Consider the following 17,862-nt stretch of genomic DNA (forward strand, 5'->3'; position numbering starts at 1 on the left):
AAGAAGAGGGAGTGAAAATAGCTATGCTATATTTCTGTTTCGCTGCTTTACAGTCTTAGCTTGAAATGGTCGTGGCTATGCACTAGCATGCTCGGAACTCGGAAGTCGCTGTTTATGCTATGATGTCTTGTCCCTTTTACCGTACTAAATGAATCGAAAAATGCAAAATTATGTCTTAAATGGTTATATAACATCTTAATGATATCCTAATAATATTTGTGTGAGTTAAATTTTTTAGTTCGATTTTGAAATTGAAAGCGTCACCACCCAATTGTACCATCGATTATAGCCATTTAATTGCAAAGTTTTGCATGTAGAGATATTCGGTTGCAAATATTTCCTGGCAAAATGCTAAAATAGACAAAATGTGAAGTTAAAGCACCGTTATCATTTTCCTCGAATAAATCATGAAACAAGTAATTTAAAAGGAAATGAAATGGTTGGGAAGCTCAAATAAATTATTATTATTGTTATTATTATTATTATTATATTGCTTAATATGAAAAAGGAAAATAATAAAGCAATCGTCAACTGTCGTTTTTGTGCAGAAATGTCTTCGACTCTCTGCAGCACCAAGCCAAGCCCTTATGCAAATAGAAAACAGAAGATAGATCCATAGAACCCTATCGCTCACTATCAGGGTTCATCATTCCCTATTCTCCTCAATTTCAATTACATTCTCAATTTGTGATTACGCTAATCAAACTCATCGAAAATAATACCTTGACTCGATCGATTATCATTTTTTCGAGCAAAGTGCAAAAAGATCACATGAAATTCTCGGCGACAACGACCTCTATTTTCTTGATTTCTTTGCTTTTGAGCGCTTCTCTAAATTCCGTCAATGGAGAAGAAACCAAGAAGAATAAATTTCGGGAGCGAGAGGCCAGCGACGACGCCCTCGGTTACCCTGATATGTGAGTTCGATCTCCATTTTGATCAATTTCATACTACTATTTGAAATTTTAGCTGAAATTAGGTTTAGTTTTTGTCTTTTTTTTATTTTTTATTTTTTTTGTACAGAAATGTATTTTACTGTGTTCTCGTTTTTGTAGAGATGAGGATGCATTATTGAATACTCAGTGCCCTAAAAATTTGGAGCTTAGATGGCAGACGGAAGTTAGCTCTAGTATTTATGCTTCTCCTTTGATCGCTGATATTAACAGGTGATAAATTGCTAAAGCAGAGTTTGGTACTATGGTCTCTTTCAGGATGTATGTTTACTCTCTAATTTTGTGTTTCTTTAGTGATGGCAAACTTGATATAGTAGTGCCTTCTTTTGTTCACTACCTTGAAGTTCTAGAAGGCTCTGATGGAGACAAAATGCCTGGTAATTTGCTACATCCTTCTCTTCTAGGAGGCTGATATGGATCCTCTTTAACGACTTTGTTTAATTCAATTGGATTGACACATGATTCAATCGGCAAAGGTTGTGTATGAAAAACACAAGCTTTTAGAGAATGCTTCTGTTGATTAATCCAAAATGCTATACATGGTTGTTTGATAATATGTCAGGTTGGCCTGCTTTCCACCAGTCAACTGTGCACGCCAGTCCTCTTCTATATGACATTGACAAGGATGGTGTGAGAGAAATTGCATTGGCTACCTACAACGGTGAAGTTCTCTTTTTCAGGTAATTGTTGATGAATTATTCGTGTGGGGATTATCTAGTTATTGTGTAGCATTAACGGTTAAAGGAGTTCTGCTCTGATGATCCCAAATTAACAGCTGATCTGTATGATATTAATTTTAGGGTGTCAGGCTACATGATGACAGAGAAACTGGTTGTACCTCGTAGGAGTGTTAAAAAAGATTGGCATGTAGGTTTAAATCCTGACCCTGTGGATCGTTCTCATCCAGATGTTCATGATGAGCAACTTATATCAGAAGCTGCTGGGAAGAAACCAGTGTCTCGTAAGTTTAACTTAGCCCCAAATTCAAAATGAGTTCTTCTGCCTGTATCTTTACTTGTTACTGAATAGCTGGCTATCTTCACTATCACTTTAGATAATATGGCACAGAATGTTATGCTTCACAATGGATCATTACTAAAACACGGTTCTCACCATCTTCTTAAGGGGCTACAGGAATAGTGTAGGAAATAGAATTCTAGTGTCTCTATTCTGCTTCCTGAAACTACAAGCGCAAGAGTTGATAATCCCCATTTTATTATTTCATTGCTATTGTTTGAGTCTTGACTCTTGAGGAGTCTCCCCAAAGATGCATATTGTGCCCTTTTCTCAATGATGTTTATTTTGGTTGGATATTGTGCCCTTTTTATTATTTCATTGCTATTGTTTGAGTCTTGACTCTTGAGGAGTCTCCCCAAAGATGCATATTGTGCCCTTTTCTCAATGATGTTTATTTTGGTTGGATATTGTGCCCTTTTTATTATTTCATTGCTATTGTTTGAGTCTTGACTCTTGAGGAGTCTCCCCAAAGATGCCTATTGTGCCCTTTCTCAATGATATAATTACAGAATTATTTATTTCTACGTATGATTCTGATAGGTACTCCATCTGTTAGGTTTTCTGGCTTGGTAACATTTTAGAACTTGTGTTTCTTCTAACAAGAATGGACCATATGACTAATGTTGGCTGTTTTGCAGAAGCAGCAGAAAGTACTCCAGAAATTAAAACTAAAGTTTCCGAGTCAATAGAAAGTCACCTTCCACCGCCAAATGTCTCAGTTCCTCTGAATGAGAAGAAAATAAAAGAGAGTCAGATGGAGCCAATCATCTCAGTGCCCACAAATACTGCGTTAGTTGGAACCAATAATACTGAGAATGGAACAAATACTGGGAGACGACTTCTAGAAGATGATAACTCCAAGGAGTCTCAGGAAAGTAGTTCAGATTCCAAAGAGAATAACAATGAGGATGATCATGCGGCAACTGTGGAAAATGATGAAGGTTTGGATGCAGATGCGGATACCTCTTTTGAGTTATTCCGTGATAATGAGGAGCTGGGTGATGAATATAGTTATGACTATGATGATTATGTCGATGAATCCTTGTGGGGAGGAGAGGAGTGGACTGAAGAACAACATGAGAAATCGGAGGATTATGTGAACATAGATTCGCACATCCTGTGCACCCCTGTGAGTGTAGACCTTACTTAGATTAATACTTTTTAATGGATGAAACTTGCTTCATGGATGTTATTATGGTACTGAGATGAAATTTATTCTCTTATTTCTTCAGATCATAGAAGATATTGATAACGATGGGATTTCAGAAATGATTGTTGCTGTTTCATATTTCTTTGATCACGAGTGAGTTTTCTTAAATGGTTCACCACGTACATGTACTAACTTACATTTCAATTATTTGAATGAGCTTAAGCTGTATCAGATATGTTTTACTTTAGAAGTCAAACCTGTCTCATATTTGTTTGTTATTTAAGTATCTGCCAAATGGTTTTGTAAAATTGGCAGGTATTATGACAATCCAGAACATTTGAAAGAACTGGGTGGCATTGATATTGGAAAATATGTTGCCGGTTCTATCGTTGTATTTAACCTTGATACAAAGCAAGTTAAGTGGACTCGAGAATTGGATCTAAGTACAGATACTTCAACCTTCCGTGCGTATATATATTCTTCTCCCACAGTTATTGATTTGGATGGAGATGGGAATTTGGACATTGTCGTTGGAACCTCATTTGGCTTATTCTATGTGCTTGATCATCATGGTAAGGATTTTATCGGCTTCTTTCTCTCCTGCAACTTGCTTAATATGTTTCTTTGTCATATTTAAAACCGCTGTAGATTTTAAAAGCTAATATCTTCTTATCAATGTGATTTTCAATGATTAAAGTTCATCCTTTTGTAGACTATAACAACCTTGCTTAGAAATTAGTTGAGCTTGAACTTTCAATTATTTGAGCTTGCTTATAAATTGTTTGAGCTTGAATTTTCAATTGTGAATGTTACTTGGAGATGCATTATAGTCTTTGAGACACCATATGCTTATATCATGTTTTGCATTACCTTGTAACTGTTACTATGTAACCTTGTTGTATTATGTTTTTACTACATTCTGTGCTCTTTACATTCGCCAATCCATATTTTAGTAAGTTTAAAATTTGAATCAGCAGTATACATTATATTGCCAATTCTAGTTAATTGGTCGCCAACTATCAAATATTTTGGGTAAAATCAAAAGGAATTGCTAAAATTGCAAAGTGCACAATGGCTGGGATGTTTTGTTCATTCAGCCCTCTAAATATTGTGTAAGCTACCTGTTTTTAATTTGCCAGAGGACATTAGAGCGTAAATTTTGTCTTTCCTCCAGGAAATATTAGAGAAAAATTTCCTCTTGAAATGGCTGAAATTCAAGGGGCTGTAGTTGCAGCCGATATCAATGATGATGGGAAAATAGAACTAGTGACTACTGATATACATGGAAATGTTGCTGCATGGACTTCACAAGGAAAAGAAATTTGGGAGAGGCATCTCAAGAGCCTTGTTTCCCAGGTTGGTTGCTATCTCAGTATTTCTTAATATTATGTGTTCTATGTGAATGAATAAGGAAACTGTTAATTGTGTATGACTGTTGACTGTGCTGTGGATGTTTTATTGCTTGATGCAAATAATGTCAATTTTTGAAAATATTAGGAACCTATTTACTCATTTTGTTTATATCAGTTGTGATGTACTGATTGATGAACTGCTGGTAAGGGAATCTTTTGTTTTTGTTACAATAGAAGCTGAGTTATGGCTCTCGTTTGGAAATTCAAAGTCAGTGCAAATACCTTTTTAAGAATGCTTCAAAAGATAGTGATCTAACAGATGCATGACATTTCTCAGGGGCCAACTGTAGGTGATGTTGATGGGGATGGCCATACTGATGTTGTAGTTCCAACATTATCAGGGAACATATATGTTCTTAGTGGCAAGGATGGTTCAAATGTTCGGCCATACCCTTACAGAACTCATGGGAGGGTGATGAATCAAGTTCTTCTTCTTGATTTAAGTAAACGTGGGGAAAAAAGCAAGGGACTTAGCCTTGTGACAACATCATTTGATGGATACCTGTACCTTATAGATGGGCCTACATCTTGCGCTGATGTGGTTGATATTGGTGAAACATCGTAAGACATTAATTTATCCTCAAGTATTATGATGCTTCCTCTCATTTTTCTATAATGTATCTAAATTTTGAATCTCTTCCTTTCAGATATAGCATGGTCTTGGCAGACAATGTTGATGGCGGAGATGACCTTGATCTTGTTGTCACGACAATGAATGGAAATGTCTTTTGCTTCTCAACTCCAGTTCCGCATCATCCCCTTAAGGCAGGATGCTTTGTACTTGAGCTGTGGCATCTTTCCCATATGCTATTTCGTCACATTGATAAAAATAGGAATTGCCATGTATACCTTATAACGTGCAATACATTCCGTGTGGTTTAACTTTTAAATGTTTACCATTGTGCATTTTCAGGCCTGGAGATCAGCCAATCAAGGAAGAAACAATGTTGCAAACCGCTTCAATCGTGAAGGGATCTATGTTACACCTTCCTCAAGAGCTTTTCGTGATGAGGAGGGGAAGTACTTCTGGGTGGAGATTGATATTGTTGATAAATACAGATTTCCTTCTGGCTCTCAAGCACCTTATAAAGTCACTGTAAGTTGCTACTCCTCCATGCATGTTGCAATTTTCCAAAATCCAAGGAAATGTCTTATGAGTCTAATTTTCCAATTGGACTGTTTCAGACAAGCTTATTAGTTCCAGGTAATTACCAAGGTGAGAGAACGATGAAGCAAAACCAAACCTTCAATCAGCCAGGAAGATATCGCATAAAACTTCCGACAGTTGGAGTAAGGACTACAGGGACTGTACTGGTAGAAATGGTTGACAAGAATGGGCTGTATTTCTCAGATGAGTTCTCCCTCACATTCCATATGTATTACTATAAACTGCTCAAGTGGCTCCTTGTCCTCCCAATGATTGGGATGTTTGGTGTTCTAGTTATTCTTCGCCCGCAAGAGGCTATGCCTTTACCATCATTTTCACGGAACACTGACCTGTGAATATATCCTCCTCCTGTGTCAACCTGTCATGTATGCCAAAGTTGACTGAAGTTTGATAGATAGTTTTCAGATGAACTAATGTCGGGAACTTCAGGCGGCAAGAGAAAAGATCGGGTCTCAATAGAAGTTTTTGGCCACATACTTAAAGTGGATCTTTGACTATCCTGAAGATCAACAGAATTTGATTTTTGGACTGTGTAAGATCGGAATTTGTATCATACTTGAATTTGAGTAGGTGGATTGAAATTCTTATACCAAAAGAGGGAGGGAAATCAATTTTTCCTTCCTAAATCAGATGTTAGTTTTGAATACTCGGTTCACAAATTCTTTTAGATACGAGATGACGAAATAGAGACAATCTTTGGAGCTGCATAAGATGATGAAATAGATACGTCTATTAGCTGTGCAAGTGTTTAGTTAATCGCATTGCTTGAGCTCGACATTGTTAGACGCTAATTTGTTAGAAACAATTTGCATATTTACCTAGCAGTGGAAGAGGTGAAAAATTCGAACTATCATAGCCTCTTTGCTTTTCCTCGTTGAAACTTCCTATTGTATCCAAAATAAAAAAATGTCAGCTCTGTTTTTATGAGTTATGCTAACCCAAGATCGTAACATCCTCCCCTCCTGTGCTATTGGCTCAACTATGGCGGTATTGGCAACAATTTAACTTTGAACGTCTTAACAAAAGCAACAGTGTATAGTAATATAACATTTTACAAAATACAGCTATTAATTACTAAAAAAGCTAAATGTTAAAAATTAATTTTGCTAAGCTAAATGTTAACAATTAATTTTGCTGAACAACTATTAATTACTACAAAACTAAATGTTAATAATTAATTTTGCTGAAAAGTGATCCGATACTGACATTGGTTCAACAATATAATCTGGGTTCTATGACAAGTGATCTGATACCAGCTGACAGAAAAACAAATTAGCAAGCTTTTTCTTTGCTTAATCAATTCATTAAAATAGGAATTAGCTCATCTATCTAAATCTTTCATCTCGTCAAGGCTTTGTAATTTTGTCACATTACCCCAACCATCTTTAGGTTTCAAGCTGACCAGTGACCTAAAAAGAAATCAAATCCAAGACTCATTCTAAAAATAAAAATAAAAGTTCAATTAGGCTCTTCTATAGAAAAGCACAAAATAAACCGTAGTGAACAATATCATCTAAATTGCTTTGCTATTAAGTAAAAAAACACCATGTTTAAAATACTATTTGAACTAATTAAACTTTATTTTTCGAGTCTAATTTTTGTAGGGTAAATTTAACATGTTTTACCAATTAAAACTTAAAATGGTCAATAAAAATCTCTAACTGCCTCTTGTTTGTGATACTACTAATATGGAGTTCCAAAACAGTAATTTTTTTACAAGGATATGCAAAAGTCTGTTAGTCAGAGTACTTGCTTTGTAATAATGGATTCTAGATAACAAGCATGGTGAATTTCATGTAACAAATCCATTCTCTGTTTTTCACACCAGAAAAACCACAAAAAGACAGAAATCCATTCCCTTATCAGCTTGTTCTGCCAAGCATCTGTTTTAATTTGGAAAAGAAACATGTTTACATGGGAAATTGAAATTTCATGTACTTGTTTGTTTGGCCAAAAACAAAAAACAGAAAAATGCCTTCAAAATCAAATTATACTAACTAGAAGCTCTGCAACACAGGCCTCTTTCCAAGCCTCTTGATCTCTCTATCCATTTGGCCAGTAAGCATGAAACCAAACATCTTAAAATCACATAACAGAGACCAAAATGGATGCCCAAAAGTTGCAGGAACATTCCTTTCCACAAAGAAATGGCTATACCAAGCAAAACCATACCCAAACAAAGGCACCAAAAACAAAACCCACCAATTGAAAAAAACAGAGTATATCAAACAGAGAATACTTGTAAGTGTACCCACAAAATGCCAACGCCTTGTCCATGGCTTTGAGTGTTGTGTCACATAAAAAGGCCAAAATTCTTCTAAGCTCCTGAAATTCATATCTTCTGAATAAACCCAAAAAAAAAAAAAAAAAAAAAAAAAAAAAAGGAAATACCCAATTCAACTAAGCCGAAATTCTATCTGGGTCGTGTTTGGGTAGAAAGAAAAAAAGGATTTAGGGCTTGTAAGATTATGGGTAAGCTTCAAAAAGAGGCTTCAATAGTGATTGGAAAAAGAAAGAGCAGAGATTGTGCGGCTAGGGTTGACTGTAAATTTTTGGAGAAAAAAAAAATTTTGAAGGCTAATAAAGTGGATTGGATTGTTTCAATTCAAGTGGCGATGTAGTATTAGAGAGTAATGGGCAGTCGCTGTTTTTGATGTAGTTTAGGATCCAACAAGAAGTAAAACTTAAGGTGAATCGTTGCTGTCTTCTCCTCTCCTTGTTTTAACGGAGAAACCAAAGTTGGTTTGGTGTCTTGTGCAAGAATTACGTTTATTAATAATTTAGTCATTTTGTTTACATGTCACTTTGAGAATATTTTAGTAATTAATTTTACACGTTTCAAGCTTCCAAATTCTCTGCTTATTGTTTGGCAGGTTCCAATTCCAGCAATAGGCCTTAAAAAGAAAATAATAATTAAAGAGATTCGATGGATACCAAATGAACTGTATTTTTCAAATTAGTTTTTAATTATTCAAATAATGTATTTTTTATTTTTTTTAATCACATTTACAGTAATTTTAATATTTTGATATTTACTAATCCATGAGATGAGATTATTATATTGTTAAGTTGAGGAAAAACTCAAAATTTATCAAGTCGTTAGTTTTTTTATAAAATTTTTTAAATTATATAGTATTTATTAATGACTCTAACATCTTATAAATTCTATGTTTTCCATTTAACTAATAAATATTATTATTATTATCTTTTTTTAATACTTGCACCAGGTATTTCGAAGGCAAATGGGCTAGTTCAGGAGAGTTTACGTTGTGGAAAATCGAACTCATAACATAAATCATGGTGATTAACTCCGTAAATATTCTTTATCATTAAGTTACCCCTATTCGGTTTTAAAAATTATTATTATTGATAATAATTGAATTAAATATGCAAATAACGTACTCCCTCTGTTCTCTTACTTTAGAGAAAACAGAAAAAACTCTTGGTAAGAAATTAGTTAAACATAACTTTGCCCATAATACCTCTAATGAGCTTTAAATACATAATTAATGGTGAGGAAGTCAACTCATTACTATAGTATTTTAAAAGTGCATTTATTAGTTAAAATCTTTGAGGATTGCAAAGTCTCCTTAAATTCAAATTCAGTATATTTACATTGTTTTCAAAATTAGGGTTCTAGTAAGCAAAAAGTTGTCCTCATACATGACGAACTCATCTTCTTCATACGCTAAGTCCAAAAAGAAGGGCATTCGCTATGATGAAAATTTGTGCCCATATTAATAAGGCGCAGTGTCGATTTAAAGGCAATTTTTAAAGGCACGATACAATGATACAAATTTGTGACCGTATTATGAAAACTTTTCAAGAAAAATAGACACAGTCATGTCCACATGTATAAAGTTGAGCTTACTTCTATATAAAGCGTATAGAAATGGTCCACGAAAGGTTTCAATTCAATTTGTTCGATAAATTTTAAATTTGTGTCCAGATTAATGAGGTGTAACATTGACATAAAGACTTTTTTTTAAAGTAGGGTGCAACAATAAAATGTGTGGCTATATTTTGATTAAGCATTCTGTTTATTCGAATATTTAGTCTAAATGAAGACTAAAATATCCCTAATTAGCATTAAACACACACTTAATGGCGATGAAGCCATGTCACCCATGTATTGTTTCAAGAATGCATTTATTAGCAAGATTGTGGCCCAAAAAAAGGAAGAAAGTCGATATTTTTGGTGCTAATTTCTCTAAAATTTCAAACTTTCCAAAATCAAAATTTTAACATTTGGAGCTTAAGTTTCCCTTAAATAATCAAATTGGTGGACGTTTTATGCTATTTGTGCATATTTACATAATTTTTGGAGCCAAAAGTTTTAAGAAATCCAAGAGTTTCCTCAACTTCTATAATATGGATAAATATAAATATCCATACAAATTAGAACATCAGTAAATATAATTACTCAGTTGTTTTCGAAAAATCTACCACGACTAAGAAGGGAATCATGGCTTCTATCATTATGAACTCACCTTCTTCAATTAATCTCAATGAAATTCCTATAGACTCTTCCACAGTTTCTGAAGAAATAACCACTATTTTACAACCGTCAGACTTGAACTTCATGCCAGATGAAGAAGGCATTATGCTTGTTCCTAACTTGAGCCAATCCCAAATTGATGTTCTAATCAACAATAACAAAGAAAACAAGAGAAAAAACATATCTGATGATGTATTGTAAGCACAATTCTTTCGACTGAGAAAGAAGGGATCTTAAATGCACAGAGTTATGAAAAAGTTGCAGCCACATTTAACATTTATGTTAAGATAGTATACAAAATATGGGGAAACGCAAGGTTTCATCTTGAGAAATTACAATGGCATGAAACGTCCTTGGAATAGGGGTATAAAACGAGTTGAAATACTTGCAGAAAGGATAAAAAGAAATTACACTTAGACATTGAATGACAATTCGATCTCTAGCTGCTGAACTGGGTGCATCTATTTCATGTGTGCATAAAAAGATTAAAAATGGGGACATAAGACCTCACTCTAATGCAATAAAGCCTCTGTTGATAGATGAAAATAAAATTGCAAGAATTCATTTTTGTCTGTCAACGATCAAACCAGGTACAGTAAATTGAAAACCATCTTTCAATAATATGCATGATTTAATCTACATTGATGAGAAGTGGTTCTACATATGTAAAGAAACACAAAAATTTTATTTAGCTATAGATGAAGAGGAACTTTTGAGAAAATGCAAAAGCAAAAGGTTCATCCCGAAAATAATGTTCCTTGCTACTATTGCATGCCCTAGGTTCGATGTTAATTCAAATCTCTTATTCGATGGCAAGATTGGTATATGACCGATTTTTGACAGTGTACCAGCTAAAAGGAACAGTAAGAATCGCTCAACTGATACTATCGAAATGAAGCCCTTAATGTCAATAATATTAGATGTAATTCGTGACATTCTCATTCATAAACTTTTGCCTGCAATAAAAGAAAAATGGTCGCAGAATGGTGGTCCAGCCACTATTTTCATACAGTAGAATAATGCTAAGCCACATATAGAAGTTGGTGATATTGAATTTGCATAGGTCGCAACTGACCTAGGATTGGAAATCAGTTTATTATGTCAGCCACTAAACTGTCCAGATTTGAATGTTCTTGACCTTGGATTTTTTAGGGCTATAGATTCAATTAAACATGGAGAGGCTCCAAGCACCATTAGTGACCTTATTGCTGCTGTTTTGAAAACATATGATTTGTTTCCACCATTTTCAATGAATAAGGTGTTTAACTTTGCAAACTTGCATGGTTGACATTCTCAAGTGTTTTGGTGGCAACCATAATCGGATAAAGTACATGTCCAAGGATAGATTGTTAAGGAATGACACTCTACCAACAATAATTGAGATTGACCCACAGATTGTTAAAGATGTAGCTATAAGTGTCAACCAACCAATTGTAAGAGAATTTGAAGATTAAACCCTGTTTTTAATTTAAAAAGTGCAGTATTATGTGAATATGTTGGAACTTTAATTTTGATGAATGATCTCAATTATATGTTCTTTTTTCTGAGGACACTATCATAGTACCATTTTAGTTATAAAATGTGCTCATTTTATTGATTAGTCTTATTGCACATTTTTTATTTTATGCGCAATTTATAATTTACGGTATAAAAAATTTAGCTCAAGTGTACTAAATTTCATGCTTAGGTTGACTTAATTTGTTTGGATAGTAAAGTGAAGTTTTTCCAAAATACCGTGCAATGCTTACTATTTTTCTAGCAATAGATTTGGGTACATGAGAGTGAAATAGGCACAATTGGAACAAATTGTTGCCAGTAGTTACGAATAACATAGGGAACCATTTTTTAAAATGGGAAACACATTAAACTAAATCCTCGCGAAAAAGTCAGAATTCAAAAGTAAACACAAAAAAAACCAATTTACTAAAATAGTGAACATTTGCGTCCTATATGCTCACAACCATAACATAATTTGATTACAGCTATATCTAAATGTGCACAATACAACACAAGTGTGCACAATATATGTTTTAAAACAAACAAATGACATCATAATTAAAATGTTCCCAACAATACATTAGTAAAGTTTGAAAACAAATGAAATAGACAACATAAAGATTTAAAAACTAAACCATATCTTCATTATTAAAATTCTTGTCAAGAAATGCATCGATACTAACAAGTGTGTCATGCACAATCTGATATGCATCAACATTAGAAACTTCCAACTGGTCACTTGTGAAGGGATCCTACGAGTCTTCATACTTGTCACTTGCAAATGGCATTTGTGAGGGAGGCTGCATCTCATCATTATCATGCTCAGCTTCCTTCTCTTGTGAGGGAGGTTGGGTTTCGTCATCATCATGCTGATCATCCTTGTTTTCCTCACTACCATCACCTCCTTTCTTGCTGTGATCATCACCATCATTTTGTTGGTCACTATTCTTATCTTCTGGCAAAGTTGCATATGCATTTTTGGGCACAACAGTCTTTGCATTCATAGCATGATTGGGCACAAGTTCACCATCCTCACCCTATTTTTCCGATATCTAGTCACTGTTTTCTTCATTATGCACACGTAGATATGCATCTGGAATCTCAGAATAGGGGCCAGTTGAGTGGACAAAGTGTCTAATGCTTGCCATAGCTATTGTCAGTTCTTCAATATGCGCACAATTTTTATCAACCTTTTGCAACTAAACTATAGAGCAGAGAATTCATTTCCTCGACTTTTTTCAGAATTTCCAAGTTTATATCAACATTTAAGGATACGCTTACAGCCCTCTTTGGAACATTTGTTTGTGGCTTCACAGTATGGTTCTCATCCTTGCTACCCCATTCTATTTCATCGTCAGGCTTCACATACTCAAGGAGAGACCCCCCTTTATTTTTCGTCATTACAATGTTGCAATTGTTGAGGTATCTAACATTTATTTTCTCATTTTGCTTAATGCTTTCTTCTTTCTCTCCAATCAAGTCAACCCCACTTGAAATCAGTCTTGCACAAGAAAAGTGGATGTAATTCTTTTTGCCTTTATACTTCTCTGAACTCATTAGTCTGTGGTTAGTTGCTATGTTCTTAACAATAATAGAGGCCACATTGAAAGGCACATGCTTCATAATATGCCACAGGATCAATGTCTCATCACCAGTTACATTATCCTTACTTTCCCCACTTAGGCAAAATATTGGAATAGACAATCAAATGGAGCAACCTAGGAATTGCTTTCATTGTAATGCCTACAACTTCCTTAGTAGAATAGTCCTTTGCTAACTCATGCTTCTCAAAATCAAGAACATCCATATTTTCTGGCAAATCACAGTCTTTTAAAACAGAGTTAAAACCATGGCACATTTGTAATTTTATGCAACACAGCCTCGTTAATCCTCACCTCTATGCCATTAACAAATGAAACCAAATCAATTTGAATCCAAAGACTTTTTATTATTAGTGCACAACACTTAAAATATGTGGCCATATTAGGGTACCTAGTTGGTGCAATATTTTTATTCGTGTTCAAATTTATAAAGTTGAGCAAATTTCTATTGAACTGCTCATAAACGTAGCAATTACTCATGCTTTGGAAATATAAGCTCATTAATTGCTCAATCCACATTTTATTTGCCACTATGCTTGTTAATTGAACTGAAATAAAAGTAGCAAGAGAGGTTATAAAAGTGCATTTTAAGCCATTTCATTTGATATTCTTTCCAAAATTTTTATTTAGAGTAAAATTTTCTATATAAAATAAACAATCAAAATGAAAATTTTTTCCAAAGTAAGAAAACTGAAAGAGTATTTTGTAAATTCAAGTTCCTATATATTCTGAAAAACAAAAATCTGTTTATATTCCTAAAGTTAATTGTCGGATGAATTATGGAATATTCTTATTCAAATATGTAATAATGTAAGACAAAAATGGTAGTAAAACAAAACTGCCGGCCAGGTTTGCTTGTATATTTGTGTAGGAAGGTGATTGGTTGGAGTGTAGTTATCGATCCCCAACACGCCACGTCAATTCTCCAACTCATCAAATTTATGTTGAGCGTTGACCGACTCCGTTGAAAAGTACTTTCTGGTTGGGCGGGATGTAATTTACGCAGTGACTGTGCTGTTTTTCTATTTTTTGATACTCAGCTTTAATCTTATATATATTTTGATACTATAACTTTTTTATTATTATTTTTGTTTAATATACATGTATAATATTTAAAATAGTAAAATTTTACCCAAACCGATCTAATTTTAATAAATTCGAATAGTTAATTAATAAGTGCATATAATATTTTTATTATTCAAGTTGAGTTTATGTTCAAAAATTTAATTATCCGTTATTCGTTATCCGTTTAATTAATATTCTAAATTTTTAACATAATATTATATATATATATATATATATATATATATATATATATATTTGTAATTACAATCAGTTCTATACTTACATTTGGCATTAATATTATATTTTTTTTATTAAGTTAAAAAAAAATTGTATAATTTTTACCTATTCTTAACCTAAAAGGATATTTTAATAGATTCAAATATTAAATAGGAAATTATAAGCGAGTTTGGAAAATAAATTTAAATTATCAAAAGAATTCAGATGCAAAATTTATAATTAAATTAGGGTTTAGATAATGCATTTTAATTGAATATTCAATTCATTGTCTCTAAACAATTTAATTGTGTCATTGTGTTTATTTCATATGTAATGTCTAGATATACTGTACATGAAAAGGTAGTTAAAATGTTAGAATTCCAAACTGAATTTAATCTGGTGTGTTCTTTTTTTTTTCATCATTGAGAATTTTAAATTTTTAATTCTCAGAGTCTACGAGGTTACAGGTAAAATTCCAACATAACATGAATTATTTAAAATATGTATATACTAAAAATATTTTAATTAAAGTCGTGAGTCTCAATTCTCAAATTTTGTTGACTCACTAGATGAGTTGTTTGACTAAAATTAAGTCAGATTTAAATCTTTTTCAAAGTTAAATTAGAGTAATTTATAACTTGACTTGCTTTTCCAAACCTACCAACTCATCATTTCATGTTTTTGCCTTTTTTTTCGTTTTACGTGCGAAACGTGGTTTCCAACTTTAGAATCAATTTAAAGTTTTATTTAAGCAAAATTTATTTACTAAAACAATTTAAAAATTATCTATAATATCATTGCCGCAGGAGTATTATTACTTTTTATTATTAAGTTTGTGAATTGGTAATTTTATTGGAAAAATTTGCAGTCGAGTTTTCAAAATTTTTTATAATTGAAATTTATTGTTAAAGTGAAATCATATCTGTAAGTCACTTCAATTCTAATTAACTGAAAATAAATGATAAAAAATAAACCATTTGATAATTTGTATGGTAATAATGAAATTAATCTCCATTTATAAAATTAGTGTTAAAACCCGCATAATAGGCGGAGCAAATTAAAGAATGAAATGATTTTTTATAACTTCGATACAAACACAATACGAATACAAACACGACTTGTTTAACTCGCTTAATATCATAAACAAGTTAAGTAGTTTGTATTGACCCATATACAACCCGCTTAATATTATAAATAGATTAAGTAGATGTGTTGACCTATATACAACCCGCCTAACCTGTTTATAGTATTTTGAACTTTTAACCTATTTAACTCCAATCATATTTAAAATAAATTTTCACAGGTAAAATATATAAATTCTTCAAGATTCATAATTAAAATAAAAAAGTAATACAACAATAAAATTTAAATAGGTTTTAGTTAGAGTATTTATATCTAACACTAAAATTACATTTTCATTCTTAAATAAACGGGTCACTCGCCTGACCCGTGTGTCAATCAGCGATACAACACGTTTATATTCGTGTCATAAATAGGTGACTCGTTTATGACACTAACTCGTTTAACCTCAACCCTAACCTATTTATTTCTCGTGTTAGGCAAATCATGTTCGCGTATCATGACCCATTTTGACACTCCTTGTAATAGCCCAGCCCATGGTAGATATTGTCCGCTTTGGGTGCCAAACCTGGCCTGAACCCTCACGGTTTTGTTTTTGGGCCAGGGAAAACCTCCGCTCTGCCAGCCCCAAAACGCGTCTACCATGTTCAAGGTTGCCACCCTTTATGTATAGGACTTCCACCTTGTGCGTAGCCGATGTGGGATTCGCCTAAGGTGTTGTGCCCCAAACCTGGGATGTCACATACACCCCCCCCCTCAGGGACTCAGCGTCCTCGCTGAGGTTTGCCCCACCACCGGCCAGAGGGACAAGGCTTGGCTCTGATACCAAATTGTAACAGCCCAGCCCATGGTAGATATTGTCCGCTTTGGGTGCCAAACCTGGCCTGAACCCTCACGGTTTTGTTTTTGGGCCAGGGAAAACCTCCGCTCTGCCAGCCCAAAACGCGTCTACCATGTTCAAGGTTGCCACCCTTTATGTATAGGACTTCCACCTTGTGCGTAGCCGATGTGGGATTCGCCTAAGGTGTTGTGCCCCAAACCTGGGATGTCACATACGCGAGCGCTTACAGGCCAAGGGCCAAGTACGCGAGCGCGTACTTTAAAGTCGCGAGCGCGAAAAGTGCCAAATGAGAGACAGAGAGTTTGCGAGCACAAGTCGCGAGAACGCACTTGAAAGTCGCGAGCGCGAGATGTGCCAAATGAGAGTCAGAGATTTTCAGGTGAAAGTCGCGAGCGCGCATTTGAAAGTCGCGAGCGCGAGAAGGCAACGCGAGCTCGTCATGCGATTCGCGCGCGCTTCGCGTTTTCCAGCCTGCACAGTCTGTACTCTTTTGGTCATATCTCTCAATATACAACTCCGATTTGAATGATTCAAAAACCCATGTAAAGCTAACACATAGAGGAACAAATAACTCTTCTATGACACTTCCTAATTCCATCATTAAATGGGGTCAAAATCAAGATGAAATTACTGGTAAAATTTTCAGCAAAACCTGTTTCAACATAAACTCAATATTCACTTCATTTATTCAATACCTCCCCTGTTCTCCCATGTTTCTCACCATTACCAGTCCTCCCACTCAACATGAAGCAATATTGTCTCATTAGCAACACACCACACAATTCTCATACAAAGAAAATGGTAAAGGAAAAGAGATATCAAACCTTTACTCCAAAAGCTTGAGCTCCTCTTTAACTTCTTTTTTCTACACTCCTAGAACTCCCTTCACCTATAAATAAGAATTCTTATGAATTCTAAAATAATAACACCAAATGATTCAATTATGAACTATTAATATGATGTTGTGTTATATTATTGACATACCAACATTATGCTCCATTGAGGTTAGGTAGAAACCATGTAGATAAGGCTATGTCGCGACATAGGATAGCAGATCTGCACCTCATACAGTTTGATACTCCGGCTACAGGCCGTTGAGTGGATATGATTATATATGGGCCATAGCAGCCAAGCATACAGTATTCATCCAGTTTCATACAGTTTTTCTTATCACTTCGGTTTCACTATAATCTTATGGAGCCATACAGATATCTTGACATAACATTTCATGAATCATACAGTATTATAAACAGTACAAAAGATAATCAAGGTATCATGAAAGTATCATGATGTGTGTGCTTATATGTGCCATATGTGTTTACATGGTTCTTTCTATATATGTATGTGTTTAATTGTTTCTTTAT

The 17,862-nt window shown here is 34.1% G+C and overlaps 2 protein-coding genes across 3 annotated transcripts; one reads left to right on the plus strand and one right to left on the minus strand.

Annotated features, from left to right (window-relative positions):
- The first annotated feature begins 516 nt into the window (after positions 1-516).
- DEX1 (defective in exine formation protein (DEX1)) lies at positions 517-6,456 on the plus strand. Of its 2 annotated transcripts, none has more exons than XM_012232525.4 (13): positions 517-917; positions 1,056-1,166; positions 1,248-1,330; positions 1,516-1,633; positions 1,754-1,914; positions 2,609-3,099; positions 3,203-3,273; positions 3,436-3,692; positions 4,295-4,476; positions 4,810-5,093; positions 5,180-5,297; positions 5,446-5,628; positions 5,718-6,456. In XM_012232525.4, the coding sequence occupies exons 1-13, from the start codon at positions 772-774 to the stop codon at positions 6,033-6,035; spliced, it is 2,523 nt and encodes an 840-aa protein (XP_012087915.1). In that variant the 5' UTR covers positions 517-771; the 3' UTR covers positions 6,036-6,456. The 2 variants fall into 2 exon arrangements, with proteins under 2 accessions (XP_012087915.1, XP_089574114.1); XM_089717988.1 differs by having other exon boundaries at positions 2,615-3,099.
- Positions 6,457-7,467: 1,011 nt separating this feature from the next.
- Positions 7,468-8,465, minus strand: LOC105646638 (transmembrane protein (DUF962)). Its single transcript, XM_012232524.4, has one exon. It carries the CDS (start codon positions 8,034-8,036, stop codon positions 7,698-7,700), a length of 339 nt encoding a protein of 112 aa, XP_012087914.1. The 5' UTR covers positions 8,037-8,465; the 3' UTR covers positions 7,468-7,697.
- Positions 8,466-17,862: the final 9,397 nt, after the last annotated feature.

The sequence above is a fragment of the Jatropha curcas genome, chromosome 2 (genome assembly GCF_041381405.1).
Source record: "Jatropha curcas cultivar XTBG-Jc1 chromosome 2, XTBG_Jcur_1.0, whole genome shotgun sequence".
Classification (NCBI taxonomy): Eukaryota; Viridiplantae; Streptophyta; class Magnoliopsida; order Malpighiales; family Euphorbiaceae; genus Jatropha; species Jatropha curcas.